This window comes from Podarcis liolepis (assembly GCF_965112155.1).
Source record: "Podarcis liolepis genome assembly, chromosome: 10".
In the NCBI taxonomy this organism is placed as follows: Eukaryota; Metazoa; Chordata; class Lepidosauria; order Squamata; family Lacertidae; genus Podarcis; species Podarcis liolepis.
Genome location: NC_139562.1, coordinates 19419938 through 19441784, shown reverse-complemented (window position 1 = coordinate 19441784; position 21847 = coordinate 19419938). Strand labels below are relative to the sequence as shown.

Below are 21847 nucleotides of genomic sequence, written 5' to 3'. Positions count from 1 at the left end.
AGGGCCATAGCTCCGTCCAGAGCATATTGTGGCATTGCATATAGAAGGCTGTGGGACTGGTGGCCCATTAAAAATTGTGGGACTACAACTTCCATCATCCCTGACCATTGGGCTAATCTGGCCTGACTTGAAGGGAGTTATAATCCGACAACATCTAGGAGGGCCATATCTGTTCTAGTTAGTTATGAGTTACTTTTTCGTTACTAACAGTTGCTTATTTTACTTATTAAGTATCTTCATGCCTCCCCATAGCAAAGTTCTCTGGGCAAAATGTAAATAGCCTCTCTCCATTCAGGGAATGTGTGCCGAAGACTTCACATTTTCACAGTTTCCATTCTTAGATCTTCTCTTCGGAGTTTCTGTGTCGCATGCCAGCTTTGCTTTCACATAGCATATGCTTCACAAGACATGGGTTTTTTCCCCACTACATCAGTTATCCATCAGCATGTTTGGTCTTATTTTTCTACATTCTAAGCAGGGCCAGCCCAATACATTTTGCTGCCTGAGGCAAAACACAAGATGGCATCTCCTCCCTGGTTCCATGTACGGAAGGCATCCAGCCTGGCAGCTGACGCTGTCTGGAGACGGAGCAGCAGCATCTACCATGCCCAAAGAGCAACAAGGTAGAGCACACAGCACACACATGGCAGCCCTCCAACGCCCTTCTGGAACTCTCTTCCCACTCCATTTGAGATCTGTTCCACACAGTGCTTTCTTTCTAGAAAACAAAGGGGCTCACCATGGTCCTCTTCCCCAGCCCCATTTTCTCTAACACACACACTGTCTCCTGTTCCCTCTCAATTAATTAAAGCCTCATTTTGCATGCCCCCTCCCCGTTCTTCAACCTACCCCACCACCTTGCCCCATCTGCTCTTCACACCCACCCAGCACCCCACCTTCCCCCTTCTCCTTCTGAAAAGAGCGAGCAAACACAGAAGGGAAGAGGGGCTCACACTAGCCTGTCCACTTCCCGCGCAGCAAGGCAGCGGCATAGCGGCACGTCTAGGAGGAGAGAGCACCATTGTGGGGCAGCTGAGGGGAAATGGTGCAACCTGTCAACTGAGAGCAGCAACTACAGCTCTGAACAAGGGCCTCTTTTTCCTCGCCGCCTCAGCCTCCTGCTTTTCACAATCTCCCTTTTAGTTGCGGTTGCCTGCTTGCTCTCCCCACCCTCTATTTACCTTATTTCAAGATTTGAAGGCGGGGGGAGGTGCCGGCACTGCGTACCATTCAATAGTGCCAGGAAAAAAAGCACTGTTTCCACACAATATGAGAATCAGGTCTTTAGTGTTTTGAGCCCCCTACCCTTAGGAATACCCTCTCCTGAAGGTGCCTCATGAAGACTCTCATCTGCCAACAAGACTTTCAAGCAGAGGACGTTCACAGCCTGTGTCTGCACTGGAATTGTTTTTAAGATGTCTTTAGTGTTTCGTCAGCTGTTGTTTGTCACCCTGGGAGGAGGGGCAGGATATACATTTAACAAACAAATAAACAAACAAACAAATCTCCATTTCATTATTGGGGGTGTTGTGGCAGAAACCTGCTGATAAGGCTCTGTCTCTTATCACAGTGCCAAGGCTCAAGGCAGACTCTCATTTCATTTTGCAGCGGAGGAAAATAATACGGAAACCTTTGCCACGCATGTGTTGATTCCATCTGGCCTAATAACCACGCTGTGGTTTGCACCTTATCGGGAAAAGACAGTCTCCTCATGATTTTGAAGTTTAAGAACAGATGGAAGTGAAAACAGAAAGCTGGCTGGGAATGGCTCAGGGGAGTGTATTAAAAACACACTAATGAGCACAGCCAAATGACAGCGACATATTGTGAAAACTGAGATGGAGGCAGATGAGATGGAATGGTTGAGAGGCCAACTCGTAATCACCTTAATGCATAGTACACACCAGGAAGGGGGCAGCCTTTTCCATGTTGGTTTTTGGCAACATCCTCCTATTTTGAGCACCTGTGATGGCCTGCCATAGTCCAGTACTACACACAACCATTACTGCATACATGGAGACACAGGAAACCAGCAGAGACTAGGCTTTTCCTAAGGCTGCAAAACACTGAGGTCATTGTGAGGTCCCTGCATGTTTTCCCCTGCAGAGCATAAAGCACTTTCTTGGGGCAAAATAAGTATGAGTAGGAGGGTTGTGCATGGGATCCCACCCCAATGACCTCTGTCTAATGAAAGAGCCGGCATAGCTTCCCTTGCATGTGAATGTTGCGTGATAGACTTCCACAGGGGATGGGAAACATCCTAAAGAGCCCCCCCCCCTCCAAGGACCCAGTTAGCACCACTTTTTGCTGAGATAAGCTCCATGCCTTTTAATTGCTGGCTTTGTTCAGCAGCCAAATCAGTTCAGGCATTGCCTCCTGCCTCCCACCATCTTTATATCTTCAAAAGAGGACTGGACAAATTCATGGAGGACAAGGCTACCAGTGGCTACCAGTTCAATGGCTGTGTTCCACCTCCACTGCATGGCGCAGTATGCCTCTGAATACCAGTTGCTGGGAGTCACAGCCAAGAAGCATACTGTTGTGCTCAGGTTCTGCTTGCAGGATCTAGTTGGCCACTGCAAGAAGATGAGGCTGGACTATATAGGCCATTGGCTTGACCCAGCAGGTTCGTCTTCTGTTCTTATGTTTGCATTCTAGGAAAAGCTGCCCAAGTTGAATTTCTGCCTGTCACTCACACAGGAAAAATAGGTACAGTGGTACCTCGGGTTAAGAACTTAATTCGTTCTGGAGGTCCGTTCTTAACCTGAAACTGTTCTTAACCTGTAGCACCACTTAAGCTAATGGGGCCTCCCACTGCCACTGCACGATTTCTGTTCTCATCCTGAAGCAAAGTTCTTAACCCGAGGTACTATTTCTGGGTTAGCGGAATCTGTAACCTGAAGTTTCTGTAACCTGAGGTACCACTGTACAAGTGGTAATATTTCCATAACTTGGAATCCTGCACATGTATAATTGATGCCACCCTCTCCTGGGTGGTGTATTTAAATTCCTTGATGTGGCTAATAGCCATGCAACTAATGTACTGTAACATGTTGTTAAGCCCATCAGCTGCAGAGGGCTACAAGTAGTTTGTATTGTGATGGAGGGAAGCGAGAGAGAGAAATAAAATATGCCCACCTTGCCTGTGGACTTGACTCCTTTCCAGATGCAGAAGTAGCAGATGATCCAGGCCAGCAGGAGACAGAGAGCCAGTTCCCACCGCACACCTCCCAAGTGCTCTATGCCATCAGAAATGTTGAGTACTCTCCTCCTGCGGAAGAAACAGAGCCTGGCTTGATTTCTTCTGGGTACACTTTGTAACATCTCCCAGCCTGGCCACTTCCCCCAGAATACACTGTTTTGCACATGGTGCCCCCCCGCAATGTTGTGGAGGGTTGCCATGGGAACCTCAGAAGGAGCTGGGCCACTCCAAGCCATGTTGCAGCCTGAGTCAAATCGCCTCACACTCCACACCTGCCAGGTCAAAATGAAGAGCAATACTCAAGGCCAGTCAAGTTATTTTGTCGCCCAAGTCAAAAGATTCCCCACTGGATTATGGAACCCCAACCTTATGTTTTGGTAGCCTGCAAGCTTACAGAAACGTAACCTATTCTGGCAAGTCCCCATACTTGATCATCAGGGGTTCTGAGGAGGAGGTGAACCTAGAGCACACCTGCATGCCCAGTACATGCTCTGCCCCCACACACGGTCCTTTCTGACTGGTTTGGAGCCCTGGTCAGTTCTGACTTTGCACTGCTGTAGGTGACAGCAAGCAAGTAAATGGAGCATCCATTAAGGAATTCATTGTAATATGCTTCAAAACAAGGGCATATATACATGATAGCTCTTTGTTTGTTGATGAAGGGCAGGAGTGGGGGGGGCGGTTCTGGCCCGGTGGTCCAGAACTTTATCTCCTGCCACCCCACAGGTCAATTCTGACAGGTAGGCAGGGCCATGAACCTGACAAACATCTGATGTCATGATGCGTTGAAACAAATTTTCTCGCCAAAGAAGCCACACTCTTACAGTGCTCCTTTGTGGGTTTTTGTGTTGGGCGTTTGAATAACCTCCAAGTATTTGACGCAGAGAGTTGATTTCAGAAAGGAAGACGCAAGGGCGGTTTCTATGGAAATGACCTAATTGTCCTCTCTGGTAAAGGAGTGCAGAGGTGTAAATGCATGTGTGGAGGAAAGACAGGATTAGATTACGAAAAAGTGCCACTCCTGCACTGCTTCTGAAACCAGACATGTGCCATGTGCTCACTGTGCTGGAGCATACATTATGTGCTCCTGAGTCATTTCCAGTGCCAGCCCTCTCCTGACACCTCCTTTACTGCTTCTTCCGTTTTATATACAAATCTATATTTATATATTTGTACAATTGATCTATGAGAAGGCAGCAAACAACCATTATTGCTTTTGTGCCTGGAATCAGGAGGAGGGTGTTCATTGATGGGTTGGTACAAAGGTGCAGACAGCAGCTGCCACAAGATACCGGATGGGTGGACCTTACGTTAAGAGCATATGCATCCTACAGGTAAGGTATGCATTGAAATTTGCATAGTTCATTTTTAAAATATGCAAAAGATGAGGAATAGACAAGAAACCCAAGGCCAGATTTACGATCCGCTTTGTGCAGAACTTAACTGATTTAAATCGCAAATTAAGAGTTAAGGTGCACAGAGACCAAGATTCCATTCCCACAGTTCATGCTTTTCCCAGTTAGCAATGCGAGCTATTGAGATCTATAGACTTTGCACGTCCAACAGAAGAACACTCCTGCGGCTGGTGGTTGGTCATAGCTGTGGAAACCAAACCTGAAAATGGAGGAATCTTCACTTACTCCCAAAACTCTATGACAGGAGAGGTGGCATTTTCGGCCGACACATTTAGCGAAGTGTTTGTCTTCTGGAATTCCACACAGTTCTCTGTAAGACAGGGCCAAGTGACAGAAACTGTGAAAACATACAATTGGAAGACATCCCCACAAAGTGCAACTAATATACTTTCCTTAAAAAAAAAAAAAAGACCAGGAATAAAACTGCAGAGCTCAATAGGATGCTCAGGAAAGAAAGAGTCTGTGCCACATGAGGCTAGGATCCTACAGAGAGCAGGCCTGGGATCAGTGTCCAGAAAAGTGGGGCCCATCTACCACTGAAGCACTTCTGGGAAGCGATGGGGATGGTGAGCAGGTGGTGAGGTGCCCAACACCAGCACCATGCCGAACCCACCGACCTCAAGGTTTGGCGCCAAACCTGATTGAGATAATAATAATAATAATAATTTATTATTTATACCCCGCCCATCTGGCTGGGTTTCCCCAGCCACTCTGGGCGGCTTCCAAAAGAATATTAAAATACTATGATACATCAAACATTAAAAGCTTCCCTAAACAGGGCTGCCTTCAGATGTCTTCTAAAAGTCTGGTAGTTGTTGTTCTCTTTGACATCTGGTGGGAGGGCGTTCCACAGGGAGGGCACCACTGCCGAGAAGGCCCTCTGCCTGGTTCCCTGTAACTTGGCTTCTCGCAGTGAGGGAACCGCCAGAAGGCCCTCGGTGCTGGACCTCAGTGTCCGGGTAGAACGATGGAGGTGGAGACACTCCTTCAGGTATACTGGACCGAGGCCGTTTAGGGCTTTAAAGGTCAGCACCTTTAGCTGTTCATGAGTGTGCCTGGGCATCCAAGCCTATATGTGTATGAAAAGGATGAGGCAAGTTCTTTCCTAGACAAGATTGGCTACTCTTGATTGACTGGCCACTACACCAGTGTGGTGTAGTGGTTAAGAGCGGTGGACTCGTAATCTGGTGAACCGGGTTCGCGTCTCCGCTCCTCCACATGCAGCTGCTGGATGACCTTGGGCTAGTCACACTTCTTTGAAGTCTCTCAGCCCCACTCACCTCACAGAGTGTTTGTTGTGGGAGAGGAAGGGAAAGGAGAATGTTAGCCGCTTTGAGACTCCTTAGGGTAGTGATCAAATGGGATATCAAATCCAAACTCTTCTTCTTCTTCTTTCAGAGCCAATGAAGTTCAGGACTTAACAGCTCAAGACTACAGCTAGTTCAGAGGTGGTTTCCCCTCTCCCCACCACCACCACAATACCAGTCCTATGTGGGGCTAGGGCTAAATTTCAGCCCATCATCTGCAACAATATCCATGTCCACATGTAATGGAGTGAAGGCAAGACAAGGCAGCCTGCACTGCCTTGTCAAAAGTGGGCAGAAGTTTGTTTGTGTTTAGTGCACACAGAGGGCATGTGCTGGGTTGGCCTCCCACAAGGAAGGAGGGGCAGAAGAGTAAGAACGTGGCCATGCGGATCTCCCTGGACAGGGAGTTCCAAAGGGTTGAAGCCACGACGGAAAATGAAGTACTGTAGATGGTTATTGCTAGCGGGGGGGGGTGGAATCAGTACAAAGTAATACTAAGCATCTTGCAGAACAGCAAGGGAGGGACTCCAAATTACCTGTGTTCCACTCATGATCACAGCTGCCCCATGGAAGGTCTATGGTGAATGAGCTGAAGAGGTAAAACAAGGCCCAGGCCAGAACAATAATGTAATAGAAATTAAGTAGTACAACAATCACCTGGGAAGCATAACCAATTCCTGCAGAGTGAACAAAAGAAACAGGGAAGGAGATTTAAAGAAAATTAATTGGAGTAATAAAGCCAGGGTGGTTTTGTTTTTTCAGGGTTGCACCTACATTTGGGGTACCCTGAAGCTCGAACTGTTATGGGGGCCCCTTTGCAACCAGCAACGAGATCTCGTAACCACTCGGTTATCTTCTTCAGTGGGGTTGTTCCACGACAGATCCCCACAATTATTTTAATAATAGTAATAATAATGACTACGACATCTCAGATCTTGATTAAAATTGCTATACTGGATTATCTCACATGTCAAAGTCACTGCAGTAAATAAATATTTCCCATGCCTTGTAGTTTTCAAGTTCTTGGGGGGGTGAGAAATAGGGAAATGTTATATACATGGATGAATTAGGTTGCTTTTGGGGGCCCTCTGGGGTTAAAGGCTATGAAACTTAAGATTCTTAAATTTCATAGTAGATCTGCCCTGGGTTGCACCCCAGTGGTGGGCAAGCCAGTTGCAAAAGTCAGTGGTTTCTATACACAAACACAAGCACGCGCACTTACGCACCATATAACACCTGTCTCCATTCTCCTTCCATGCAAACAAAGGGTTCAAGGGTTCATTCTAGCCAGGCAAAGGAGTGTCTGGCCCCTTGGGGTGGTGTGTGGCCTGAGGAGAGGCCTGAGGGACAAATTAAATCCTTTGGAGGACTGCACTTGGCCCCCAGAACTTAGAAGTTCCCTTTGCTAAAGTCAGCTGGCTATCAGTTGTTGATTGCAATGAAACAACTGCCTTTGTTGACATGGGCAAGAAATTCCAGCAGCCCTTTGCTTACGATGTTACAGCGAACAATGAACTCCATCCACTTCTACCTACCTGAGCTAACTGCCAGGCTGTGATTAACACAGTAATTTGTCCTGGAATGAAGCAAAAATAAATCAAGAGTCCCTAATGACCCAGGAACCTTTTAGCCTCAACTTTCCATTTGATCCGGATTTTGAGTAACCTTAAAATCATGCAAACATCTGATCAGAAAGTGAAGTGTTCCATTATACTAGAACTTGGGGGAGGGGGTGTCATCCACTGAATCTGAAGGATAAGGGATTCAGAACAGGCTATTTGCCATGCTGGCTGAGGCTGATTGGAGATGCCTGCCCTAACCCATAATTTTCATAAAATCCCCATAGGGCATGCATTCGCATTGCAGGATACATCAACTTGTCTTTCCCATTTTCTCAGGTGCTCCATTCACCATTCTGGGTGTTCCTTTCATTCACCATGTCTTCCCCTTGGTTTAATTTCCACTTACTTTTTAAATTTTCCCTGCACCTGTTTATGCACTGTACATTTCCTAGGTGTCACATATTCCAGAATCTTACAATTCTACAGGAAAACAAGTAGAGCCCCCCCCCCCTTTTCTCTGTTACTTTACACTAGTTCCAAAGTGTGCCTTATGTCTTAGTTTTGGCACGGCAGCCCTTGTTGGAGGAACTGGGCACGAGGAAGGTGTTAATTTCCTACATGAGCACAAATCACCCTCTATATTAGAAAAGGCCAGAGGTGCAAGGCCAGCCAAGCCAGTTGCTATGGCAATGGCCCAGGGTCGTCTATGCAAGGGATTGATGCATGCCAGCTCATCTGTGCCAGGGTGTGTTGTGTGTCCGGGTGTGAAGGGAGTCGGCGTTACATCTTGAATTGCTGGAGCAACAGATATGCTTTGTACTTGTATGTGTCTGTAGCTGTATATGCTACATCCTGTATATATATTTCTCAGCATCCAGAACTGTATTACTGAAGCTTTATCTTCTGCAGCAGTAAATTATTTGGGGCTCTAAGCTGCCTCTGTGTGGTGACTGGACTTGGAGGCAACTTCCGCTGTGTGGGGATCTCATCTCAGATTCCCAACAGACCTTACCCCAGCCGGAAGAGATGAGGGAATCTTTGATTTAAAACAAAAATAAAAACATAAAAAGTAGACATATGCATGCATTTTACACAGCAAAACAAAAAAAGAAGGAAGATCTTTGATTAGCACCCACCCCATGCTGATTGGCACTGCATTCATACAATTTCCCCCAACCTGGTAGATCCTTTCTTGTAATCAGTAAACATCCGCATTTAACATTTTCTTTCAGCTAATGTGCAACCTGAGCTTCTCTTTTCCCTTTCCATCATGTTAATTTTCCTCTTCTATAAAAATTGAGATTCCTGTGGTCACTTCAGCCACACTCTGTTGCCTCCACAACAGTGATCTTTGTCACAACTGAGGGGCGTTTGCATTTTCCACTGACAGGTATCACTCTCAAGCTTCAAGAAGCAGTGGTGCTGCTGTTGCAAGAGACACAGTCGTTAAAAACCCGAAATAGTGCTGATGCACGATGATCTGATGCTAATGCTACAGCAAACAGCCAAAATTGGGCAAACGTTGACATCAGCATGTGAATGCTGACACCCCCAGCTGAATCTTGTGGGTGCGCAGGGAGGCAAAGGATTCGCATTCTGTCTGTCCTTCAGACATCTTATTTACTTGAGTGTGGCTTCTGATTTATGCTAGGGCCCTCCACCCCACCTGCCACAGAGCATAAAGATCTTCACGTGATACAAAGTGTATGGAAATGTTATTCAAATATGTGCCTCCTTTTGGAAGCCAGGCAGAGGGTCCAATCCACATGCAAGTGTACCGGGCCCAGAAAATCCCATTGATGCCCTGTGTAAGATAGCTCCTTTAGTGCAAAAGGTGGTACAGACTTTCTAGCAAACAAGCTGGCCCCATCATACCCAACTCACCTTCAAAGAGAGGGCACAGCCTCCGCCAGGACGTGACACCTCCCTGGCTGGTGTACTGCCCAAGTGCCGTCTCCAGGAAGAATACTGGGATCCCGCAGGTGAAAAGGAAGATGAGGTAGGGGATGAAGAAGGCACCTACAGGTTCAGAAACACATGGAGGTGTTAGATGCTCAGGCTTTCAAAACAGGAAGCTATGGTGATGACAAAGAGCCAAGTGAGGAGGGGCATTTATTTATTTATTTATTTATTTATTTATTTCTATGAATGTTCATGTTTTTGTTGCTCATTTGTTATATTAAGAAAACCAAACTGTATTATTATTATTATTATTATTATTATTATAAAAGATATGTTTGCTAACCACACAACAGAAGTAGTTTGACCCTCAGAGGTGTTTGAAGATCATCCCTTGGGTTTGGGCCAACCAATAGCAATACACTTCTCCGGGATTCTGCCAGCAAAATGTTGAGCTTGTGGACACATTGACCCAATTGCCCAGGGAGAAGGTTTATGATGGCTTTTAGAAAGAAAGCTCAGACTACAACAAATATGGTTTTGAATACTGCCTAGCAGAACATGAAGGTTCAAACCTTTGATCAGGATGAGACAAATGCAACTTTGATTGTATTTGATCACAGACAAATTGCATTTTAAAAAATGAGTTCACTAACATCGCAGAGTCAGCTGTGGAATAAAAACACTGTCTAACTTAACCCTCTGCACAAAGCAAGCCTATCAATTCATTATTCTTAAGAGCCCAAATGAATATGCTCCCAACTATTCTCCACAATATTTTGCTCTGCAAACTTTGAACATATTGATGATATTCTTGGACTACTCCTATCGTTTGCCAGATACCTACTCAGGATTGGATATCTATATTTTACATACAATATTCGCTTCACTATTTGATACCAGAATAATGTTTGATACTTGATACAACATGGTATTCCGTACTCAACAGTGCTTGGCTGCTGCCATGCAAGGATATCTTGCAAGTTATTTTTTACAGCTGACATGCAACCATAGTTAATATTAGACAGCATTCAGTAGTTGCCATGTAATATCAAATGGTGTTAATATTTGATGCTGGCCCAGCATTAAAGCAGTCAAAAGATGCTTATCACAGTAGCACCAATCTATTCAGCAACATTCAAACTGGTGGCCCCTCGTGACATATGGGGCAGTATCCAACTAACACATCCCATCAACACAACGATTTCTGCAACAGGACTCCCCCACCCCATGTCCTCCCCAAATCTAGTCTGGAGGGTTGGAGGCATGAACGGGGAGGCGGGCCAAGTCCCATTGAGCAAGCAGAAATTTTTGCACTGATGGGATGTACTACTCAACGCTACTGTAGATACAACCCATGACTAACATTTTGACTGAAAAGGGAAAGAATTAAAGCAATTCTTATGCCTTTTGTGTCCAGGTTTGGATAGATGCAGACTCTGCTCCTTGGCGTTAATTGCTAGCCACTTTCAACACCTCCATCCATTCCAGGATCAAGCCAATATTTAACTGACTGGAAAATCACAATTAACTTTAATTTGCTCCGAAATCCCTTTAACGGTTCCAGCTCTTAGCAGGCTGGACTGGGCTCCCTGCCCTTTGACTGAAGTCCACACCAAGCTGGCATGGCAGGAGGCTGTGCCTGCTATGGAAGCAATGAGCTTTCAGGCCCTGGGGGTAGAGGGAGGTGAGATCACTCTTCTGCTTTCCTCTGTTCCTAGCCAATAGTAAAGGAGGATGCTTTACTAAGCCTGACAGCAGAAACTGGGCTGGTATCCTCCATGCTTTTCATTGCTTTGTGTGTGTGTTAAAAGGGCATGTACCTTTCAGTTTAGTCAAGAGTACCAGCTGAAAGGTGATTCCTTTTTCTTACTGAAAGAGAAATCCAGGGCCCAATTAAAACATGATGCCAGGTCTTATTTTAAAGGAACAAGGAATGGAACCAATAGCGAGATCCACATGTAGGTCAAGTTTGAACTGAGTGTCAGTGGTGGCTGGTGTCAGTGGGGCTGGGAGGTAGAAGGCAGGGAGACTAGGGCCACATTCAACACCATACATTTAAAGCAGCATTATATGAAGGGGAGGTTTGCTACTTATTTATTTATTTAATAAAATTTATATACCACTTGACTGTAAAAAAAAGAAAGAAAACTCCTCAGAGTGGTTGAGTGGATAGGAATATCCATCATCAGTATTCAATTACAGTATTGCTACCAGTATATATTTATTACTATTGTATTGATTTCCAATTTGTATTGATGGTTGAATTGTATATTTTTGTAATAATTAAAATAAAAAAATTCCTTCCAGTAGCACCTTAAAGACCAACTAAGTTAGTTCTTGGTATGAGCTTTCGTGTGCATGCACACTTCTTCAGATACCAATAATAATAATTGTTTTGGTTTGGTTTAATTTGTTGTACATCACCATACCCCAAAAGTATCCTGGAAAAATCAAGACATCCCATGGTTTTTCTTTTGTCACGAGAGAATGTTGGCCATTTTGGATGCCATGATCTCACGCAATTGCACACCACAATTATTTCCTGAGGCTGTGATCTTGTGCTGTGACCCCAAAATATACATTTTAGAGCACCATGCCTGAAAAAAGCTCTTTTTCGGGGGGCGGGATTGTGGTGCAAAACCACACGAGATCAAGACATCCAAAACGGCCAACATTCTCTTGAGAAAAAACAGGAAGATGGCGTCTGGGAATATTGTGTCTTGGATTTTGCCATCAAGGTGTTAGAGGGTATGCATCACCAAGAGAAATTTTATATATTAAGAAGTATAAAAATGGTTTAAAATAAATATTGAAATCATCCCGGACCATTGGCCATTGTAGTGGGGTTGATAGGAGTTAGCGCAGTTGATAGTCAAGCAACATCTGAAGTGCACCATGTTGCCTGTTCCCAAAGTAACAATGGGGCTTCTTAGTAAACATGCATAGGGTTGGCAAACCCAAGTTTAGGAACATTCCAGCCTCACAAAAATAAAAACAAGCCTCCCCTCTAATCCCTCCTCAAAAACAAAATTCTCAAGCAGAAAGAGAAACAAAAAGGAAAGCCGGCATGGAAGTAGCTAATCCCTTTCATGCTGTCAGGGTGGGAAAGCGGTTTAGGTAGGCCTCTAAGGCAAATCCAAAAGATTTCAGACCAGAGTTCATAAATCTACTCACCGATAACTCTTACCAGTACCAAGTCCTTCTAACCTGTTTTTCTACAAGCTTCCAGAAAGTCAGATTAAGTAAATAGTTATCAAACAAAACAAGGAGAACAATTCCCAAATAGGTCTCTAGGTAATTTTTTCCAGAACACATACATAACCCACACAACAGCACAGAGCGTAACTGTGGCAGATGACTCCTGGTGAGTCTTTTAAAGGAAACGTTATTATAATAGGTTCTTATACTGCAAAAGCCTATAAATTATCTTAACTGAAGAGAAGAACTTCTGTATTCACATTATACAACTCCTCGGATTTAAAATCTTACTAAGACAGTTACTGCACTTTTTACTTCAGTGGAGCTGGTTGAGATGAACACCTATTATCTCCAAACTGCAACTTATCACACCAGTGGTACTAATATAAAGAGAGACGAAAACATTTTCTTGTCTTTATTTTTTTAAACATAAAAAGAAAACCACGGGCCCCCTTTTTAGCAGGTAGGGCAGCGAACAGTGGCCCTCACTAACCCACCTATATAGTGTTCTCTGGTACATGCTTCCATTGTGAGGGGAAATTTAATTTACTAGCACAAGCACCTTAACACAAGTTGCTGGAAAACTAATTCTCTCGCCCCAACATATTTTGTTTTGTGGATGATAGTTTCATGTGTGCCTTGTTGTGACATCACTGTGAGACTCATAACAAGTCTCTTCACCCCTTGCCTACATCATTTTGAATGCCCTACAAGGACAGATGGGAGAATGTGTCATTTTCAGTTTCTCTCAGTACCTCATTTTCCCATCTTAAATTCATTTCTCCACCTTTGTGATTTTTTAAAAAAAATCTCATGAAAAATTTGTCAGCATTGTAGTGTGAATTTCTTCCAGTATAGACATTTGTATGCAGCTTTCCCTAAAATACACATTTTTACAAATAATTTCCCCCCTAATCCTGCACATGCTTATATGTTGTTTTCATAAATATATACATTTTATGCACATTTTATCCTAGTATGTGCCTGGCAAAATTTGGATAAGCATGGATCTTACTGTGTTTGAATTTGTACATTGTTTCAGAAAGTGTGGGTTAAGTAGGTTCTCCTTTAAATGTGTCCTGAATCAAATTTCTCCCTCATCCTTACCCACAAGTAAACAAGTGTGTGTCTGAGAGAGAGAGAGAGCTCTCTAAGGACAGAGTAAAAGAAGACATCTCCTTGGCAACTCTCTTCATTACATTTTAGGACATGCACCATGTGAGGCAAAATTGTAATGTTATGGAAAGGAGTCATGCTGTCCTCTCATTCCAAAAGATGGGGAAAGGAAGGGGGAAAGCCCTGCCTTCAGTGGGAACACAGAATAATTTCTTCCTTCGTGCAAGGAACTATTTCTACTAATTTGACTAGCTGGGGCTCCCAGCAGAGGAAGGGAGGAGGAGAGAGGAACCAGTGCTTCAAAGCCACTCCTGTCTTCCTTACTTTTGGGGGTCATTTTTGGGATGCCAACCCATTACAGACTGTAAGGCTACCAGATTTTTTTCAATGAATCCGGAGACACTTTTCAACTTCAATGGGTTTTGTATGGGGACTGGTCCCTCTTCCCTCAATATAGCAATAACTCTGCCTGGCTTTCCAAGCTCTTGTCAAGATTAGTGAGATGGTTGTTGTTTTTACAGTAAAAGTCCTGTAGCAGCTTAAAGACTAGCTAATTTGTTATGGCATGAGCTTTCGTGGACACACATTCACTTCAGATGCATGAGGGATTGTTCTCTATGGACATTTGTGAGTGAGTGAGAGAGACAGACACACGGACACAGCGTAGAGCAAAAAGCAGTAGGAGAAAATGGCCATGGAATGCAGAATGTGCCTTCTGAAACAGATCAATTCAAGCATGGAAAATAAGTACGGCAACCATTTCAGCACTACAAAGCAGTCATCCTAGACTCACTTTGTAAATTAAGCATCCATAGAGGGACAGGAAGCCAGTAGCTATGTTTGGACAATCAAAACCAGGCTTCCCATACTGTTTGGTACCATTGATCCATGCTTACTTCTGACAGATCTCTCCAGTGTCTGGTTATAATGTTTCTGGTTGCTGAGAGTAGGTGGGTTATGAGTTCTTTGTGATGTGAGTGGGCATTATTGTCTTGGAAGATGTTCAGTAGGGCCAATTCTGGGGTGATTTCTAATACAGTGGTACCTCGGGTTAAGAACTTAATTTGTTCTGGAGGTCTGTTCTTAACCTGAAACTGTTCTTAACCTGAGGTACCACTTTGGTTAATGGGGCCTCCCGCTGCCGCCGCACGATTTCTGTTCTCATCCTGAAGTAAAGTTCTTAACCCGAGGTACTATTTCTGGGTTAGCGGAGTCTGTAACCTGAAGCGTCTGTAACCTGAAATGTCTGTAACCCGAGGTACCACTGTACTTGCTTAGTTATTTTACATATTTCTCGTATGGCTGTTGTCCAGAATTTTGGATTTTGGGGCATTCCCACCACATGTAGAGGTATGTGCCTGTGGAGGTGCACCCTCTCCAGCATTTTGGTGAAGTTCCTGGGTGAATTAGCGCTAATTTCCTTGGTGCTAGGTACCACCTGTAGGTAAGTTTCAGAGTAAGTTATTTTCTTTTCATAGATATGGATTTAAAGGGGGGGTTAGACCACATTCTGGTCCCCTGAGTGGGGTTAATCTCATAGCCTATGTTGTCCTCCCATTGTTTCCTGATTACGTCTAGGGGGTTCATGGGATTTTGGAGTAGCATTTTGTATATGGTTGATACCATTCCTTTGCCATGTCCCTTTGTTGTTAGGAGGAGGTTTTCAGAGGTTGTCAGGGGCCTAGTTGTTGCTGATTTTACTACTGGATTGTTTAAAAGGGCATGTAATTGGTGATGTGTTAACCAAGGCATTTGGATGTCTCCTAGTTTGTCTTGTATTTCTTGTGTTGACAAGGGTTTATTTTTATAGAAGTCTGTTAGGTGATATAGGCCTTTGGTTTGCCAGGTTCTGGAGGTTCTAGGCTGTGTGATGGAATAATGGGTGGTGTGCCTGGGGAATTAGCGGGGATGGGGTTGGGGTTAGTTTGCTTATTTCTGCTTTCCATGCTTTAAGCATGGTCTGTGTGTACCTCCTTTTTCTTTTTTTGATGGGGTAGGAGTGGAAAGCGACATGGGAAGGAAAAGTTCACCAAGAACCTCAGCACCATTGCTTCAGTCCCCCCTCCCCCCAAAAAAGGCCTTTATAGTTGCATGAATATGTATTTATTTATTCTTTTTAGTAATGTCGGGAGATCTCATGTTGTGTGTGGTTTTATACTTAGCTCGCAAGACACAAACAGTTTTTGGGAGAAAATTGTGGAAGTCACTGGCTGCCTCCTAAGTCCCCCCCCCTCCCCACCTTGTACAGTACTGGGGTTTGAAGAGGAAACTCTTAGGTGGTTTTGTGCAAGTTCCTCTTTCTCTCTCACCCTAACCTACCACATAAGGATGCTGTGAAGATAAATGGCATAAACTTTGCAAAACATTTCGTACACTGAAAAAGGCTGGGACTTGGCTTGCTTCGGCTGGCATTACTGATTCCCTCCCAGCCATCCCCCATGATATGCAACTGCAGGTGTGCAGGTTCTCTTGTGATCAATGGGAAAGTGACACAGTTGAGACGTCTAGCAGATGCAATGTAAATTTGCTAGGCAAGAGCTGCACTTACCACCACCGTTCTTGTAGCAGAGATAAGGGAACCGCCAGACGTTCCCCAAGCCGATGATTTCTCCTGCTACAGAGAGCACATATTCCATTTTGTTGTTCCAGTGGTCGCGTTCTAGGGTTTGATCGCTTGCTTCTTGCTTCTTCTTCTTCTTCTTCTCCCCAGAGGCTTGTGCAGGTATTTCTCCATTGATCACTGCCCCAGGGACTCTGTAATCCATCCCACCTTCAAAAGGTCAGTGTCGCCTTTCGCCCCTCCACTGTTATGCTTACAACAATCAAATTCTCAAGCTGGAGGAAAAGTGAGAGACAAACTCAGGGACATGCTCAAAAGTTCACACCACAGCTTCCTTGCTTACAACAGCTGGATATGTTGACATTCCAAGTGCACAAGATGTACCCATAGACTTTACTGAGGCAGGAGGTATTTACTTTGGATTAGAAGAACAGTGTCAGCTTAATTTTTAAATGATTCATCTCAAAATGTTCTGGTTCCTCACAGAGTATCCTTTCAGTAAGCATTCGCCGATGTTTTGTATACCACCAGGTATTTTGTTTATTTACATCCCCTTTTCATTTTAATTCATTTCACTTGTGAAAACAATTCCGTGAAGATATTGCAATCCTGTTTACTTTTACGAAAGTGTGCCTAGAAGCACTGGGCTCAGACATGTCTTGGGCCATGTTTGCTCCTGTCAGTGGCCCATCACATCCTCCCAGACCCATAGAAATAGCCCTATGGTCCCCCTTCAAGAAAATGTATTCACATTTGCCATGGAGCATCAGTGCAATATCCTTCACAACGTGGGGCCGGGATACCTGAACAATAGCTGACCACCAGCTGGATGCTCCTGTGATCTGTGTCAGATATGGAGAACCTGCAGCTAGACTGGTGACTGGGAGTGGCCGCTGAGACCACATGACACCGGTCCTGAAAGACCTACATGGACTCCCAGTACATTTCCAAGCACAATTCAAAGTTTTGGTGCTGACCTTTAAAGCCCTAAACAGCCTTGGCCCAGTATATCTGAAGGGGCGTCTCCACCCTCATCATTCAGCTTGTACACTGAGGTCCAGCTCTGAGGGCCTTCTGGTGGTTCCCTCAATGAGAGAAGTGAAGTTACAGGGAACCAGGCAGAAGGCCTTCTCGGTAGTGGCACATCCTGTGGAACACCCTCCTATCAGATGTCAAGGAAATAAACAACTACCTGACTTTTAGAAGACATCTGATGGCAGCCCTGTTTAGGGAAATTTTTAATGCTTGATGTTTTATCGTGTGTTTAATATTCTGTTGGGAGCCGACCAGAGTGGTTTGGGAAACCCAGCCAATAGGTGGGGTATAAATAATATCATTAGTAGTATTATTATTATTATTATTATTATTATTATTATTATTATTATTCCAGATGTACTCCAGATGGGACTACAGCTCCCATAATCGCTGACCATTGCCAATGCTGGCCGGGGCTGATGGGGGTTGAAGAGCATCATTCATTAGGAGGGCCAAGGTTCCCCATGATTTCTGTACATCAGTAGACTCCAATTTTTCCAGAGCTCAGACCCATTCTGTAACTAAGGGGACAGCACCAGTCTTCAGACCAGAGGTGAACCTTACTGATGCTTTTGAAGCGGGGTGGGCAGTCTTCTGAGATTTATCCACCTTTAAATCCCAGACTTCTATGCTTTGTTCTCATGGGCACATATTCTGTCCCCTTATTTTATAATTTAAAAAAAACCCCCAACTGCAAAAAATGGTGGTGACACTATTTAACTTCTAAATTCTTTTAAACAGAGTATTCCAGGTAGAGCCTGACAAGTGGAGGTGGTAGTGTTTGCTTGTTTACTTTTAAAATTGCACTTTCCGGGTTTTTTCCATATTGGCTTTCTGCACTCATCAAAATAAGCCAAACCATGGAATCATGGAATTGTAGAGTCAGCAGGGTCCCTGAGAGTCATCTAGTCCAGCCCCCTGCAATGCAGGAAGCTCAAGTACAGCATCCCTGATAGGTGGCAATCCAAACTCTGCTTAAAAACCTCCAATGAAGGAGAGCCCACCACCTTCTAAGGGAGTCTGTTCCACTGTCAAACAGCTCTTACCATCAGAAACATGAACATGACTTTAGATGAATACTAACCTCAGTTGCCTCTCTAAAGTCTGGCCCAGCTAAATTACAGTATTTAAGCAATACAGTTGAAGGTGACATTCCCAAATTCTCTTTCTATACTTAATAGCACTTGGAGTACAACTCCAATCATTCCCAGCCAGCTTAGGCTAATGGTCAGAGATGATGGGAGCTGTAGTCCAGCAACATCTGGGGACCTGAGGTTGAAGAATATTGCTCTAGACCAGGATGTCCCAAACTTGGGTCTCCAGCTGTTTCTGGACTACAGTTCCCATCGTCCCTGACCACTGGTCCTTCTAGCTAGAGATGATGGGAGTTATAGTCCAATAATAGCCGGAGGTCCAAGTTTGGGAAACCCTGCTCTAGATCAGGGGTGGGGAAGCATGTGGCCCTGCAGGGGTTGCTGGACTACAGTTCCCATTGGGCTCAGCTAGCATGGCCAACAGCCAAGGGTTATGAGAACTGTACTCTAGCAACATCTGGGGGGGGATGAGCACAAGTTTCCAACCCTTGTCCTGGAGGAGACCCAACAGGCCTGACCGCTGCCCCATACAAATGAAGTGGACAACCCTGAATATGTACCAGAAACCCCTTGCAACAGATTGTGGTTCTGTAGCAGGTAGGCAGTGTTCCCTTGAAAGCAGTGCTAGATTTACTTATAAACAAAACAAGCTATAGCTTAGGGGCCCCCTCTCTTGGGGGCCCCCAAAAAATTTAAAGGAAAAAAACTGGATGTACATTTCCAAAATATAACAATTATTTGATAAAATACATATTTTGTTATGTGCAAATGGCTTTAGATACCTATTAGGTCCATAGTATATCTTCAACACAAAAAACAGCAACAATTTGTTGTTGACAAAGGACAGCTGGACATATAAAGGGCCCCATTACCTTCAGTAGCTTAGGGCCTCATCAAACCTACGGTAAACCCAGCCCTGCTTGTAAGACAGGGCCAGAAGGAAGAAAGCTTGTAAACCTCTCCATTGCTTTAGACCAGGGGTGGTCAGAATGGCGTTCTCCAGACATTTTGAGCTACAGCTTCCATCACCCCTGGCCATTGGCTGTGCTGGTTGGGGACAGTGGAATTTAGAGTGCACAACATCTGTAGGACACTTTCTTGGCTACTCTGCCTTCGATGGAGTGCATCACTGAAAGGAATGGGGCAGGTCCTAAGAAATTAGGCAGTGACAGAGGGCATCGCATGTGTTCTGTAGCATCATAACTCACATCACACAAATCTTTAACATTGTTTATTGATCAAGGCAAAGATCTGGCAGCCAAGTGTGTCTGCCATTCTTCTTAAACCAATGGTGCTTTGGGGCCACTAGAGTCCAAGACCAAGTAACTATCAAGGTGGTAACACGGCAGGGGAGGGGGCTTCAGGCTGAGAGAGGGCTGCTTTAGGTGATTGGATGTGGTGGTAAAAGTGGAATGGGGGCTGCAAGGCAGATGAAAGCATTCTGTGTCTGGCTCTGGGGATTGTTCTAAATAAGGAAGATTCTGAAATAGGGAAAGCTAGTTTCATAAGCAGACTTTATTATACAAACCGTGCACATCTGTACGTCACTATTAAGCGTAAAGCCTTTATTTTGTGGAAGACTGAAGCAGCACAGGGGACAGAGACTGGATGTGGGAGATCTTTAGAGGCTAGCAAAAGTAGCCGAGCCCGGTAAATCTCTCCAGACACATTAGTTTCTGAAAATTAAGCAGACTCTCTGTTGTGATTAGGTTCTGCCCCATGCCTCCTCTGAACCAGAAATGCCTCTTTCCCTGGAAAAAAATATGAGACTCTCAGGATGCTGCATTCTGCTCACAGATCTGGACATGTGTTGCCCTTTTATTGAATCACACAATGGATACCTGCTGGGAAGCCAAATGCAAGGAAGATCTGGCACATGAGGGATCTGGTGCAAATCCACCTTTTTAAGGCCACTTTGGACATGCATAGTATTATTTCAATAGAAACTGCGTACATGTGATGGAGTAACAAACCAGTTAAGAATAGGATGAACAACTACAAAGGACCCATCTGCTGTAATTTTAATAATGCAGTGCGTTCTTCAATCTAAGGTCCCCCAATGTTGCTGGAATACAGCGCCCACCATTCTCAACCACTTTAGCCAATCATCAGGGATGATGGGAGTTGTAGTCCAACGACATCCAGGGAGCCAAGCTAGAAGAACACAGCTTTATTGGGTCTGTAGGAGAGGATATTCCACCTGCTGGGATCCCTACTTCTTTGTAACTTGTAAAAGTAGAGAGTCTTGATCACTTTCCCATTAGTTCACCTTAGCGATGTGCAAACTATTGCAAACCATCTCTTAATGGTGTGGGGTTTTTTTTGAGGGGGGGGAGTCAGTTTTGAGATCATACTCCAGGGTCCCTTTGGCCCTCTGGATGTTACTAAACTAAAACTCCCACCATCCCTGGTCTGCTGGGCTGATTGCATTTGTAGTTCAACAAAATCTGGAGCCCCAAAGGTTCTCAACACAGGCACAAGACAACCAAGGTGTTTTCTTTTGAAAATGTATCATTCAGTGCTTTGCCCAGTGAGAGAATGTTCCCATAATCATCATGTACAGCGTATACTTTGCCTCTCCCCCACCTTCCCAATTCAGAATCTTTAATAGTTCACAGTGGTCCAGTTCTCTCACACACATACATATACACACACAAACTCACAGTGGCCCAGTCACATGCCGAACAGTAAGCCAACTTCCTTCATGCCACATCCAGATGCACCTCAAAGGATCTTTGGATCCCGCACCCTATGGAGAACCACTCCAGGAAAATAGTGATGGCATCATTCATGTGAAGAGCATCAGCCATTTGTAGGTTACCGTTTTCCTCCACCGCCCTGCCTGCCCGTCAAAACCAAATTCTTTGATTCATTCATTCTCTCAGCCAGTTCCTTTTGTGAAGAAAACAAGAGATTCCAATACACAGGGAGGAATACTACAGCCCAAAGTGCTTTGAAAGCTACACATGAATGCATAGCCAGAAGGAACAAGAAATCATGTTAAATCAGAGGGGCAGGGGGAGGAGTGAAGGAGAAAGAGGTGGGTGCATAAAGATATCTTTGCCACTAAAAATTGTTAGGCAGTCCACACACATGCACACATGCACACCACACACAAACGCACACAGTCCGCCTGATGACTGCAACGCAGCCCGACGCAGCAGAGGAGAAGGTACAAAACTAAGTTGTTACCTTGAAGGAATGAGCTGTCAGGGGTCTGGCTGACTGGGGAACCGTGAAAGCAATAAGAAAAAGGTGCTGGCTATTTAAAGCATGCAAGGAAAAAACCTATTCTGCAATGGTGTAATTCTAGACTTTGCCCGGCCCACATTCCTTCCTCCACCCCCACCCCCCAGGGCTGTACAATAAACTACACACGACTTCTGATGTGCCTTACTAAAGGAGCCCTTGCCCACTGCCCAGGCAACTTTCCTCCTCCTTTGCTTTTCGCCGTCC

The 21847-nt window shown here is 44.7% G+C and overlaps 1 protein-coding gene across 2 annotated transcripts in view; it reads right to left on the bottom strand.

The window, feature by feature from the left end:
- SLC6A13 (solute carrier family 6 member 13) overlaps window positions 1-21618 on the bottom strand; it is a 45057-nt gene extending 23439 nt beyond the window's left edge. The window contains exons 1-6 of one of the 2 annotated variants that reach the window (XM_083461789.1): window positions 21584-21618; window positions 16251-16537; window positions 9371-9505; window positions 6461-6601; window positions 4843-4927; window positions 3139-3271 (exon numbers count right to left, since the gene is read on the bottom strand). In XM_083461789.1, coding sequence (XP_083317915.1) covers window positions 3139-3271; window positions 4843-4927; window positions 6461-6601; window positions 9371-9505; window positions 16251-16467 — 711 coding nt within the window. In that variant the 5' untranslated portion in view covers window positions 16468-16537; window positions 21584-21618. Of the gene's footprint in view, window positions 1-3138; window positions 3272-4842; window positions 4928-6460; window positions 6602-9370; window positions 9506-16250; window positions 16538-21054; window positions 21209-21583 lie in introns of those variants that run through there. The other variant, XM_083461790.1, reaches the window with a different exon arrangement.
- Between the last annotated feature and the right edge of the window lie 229 nt (window positions 21619-21847).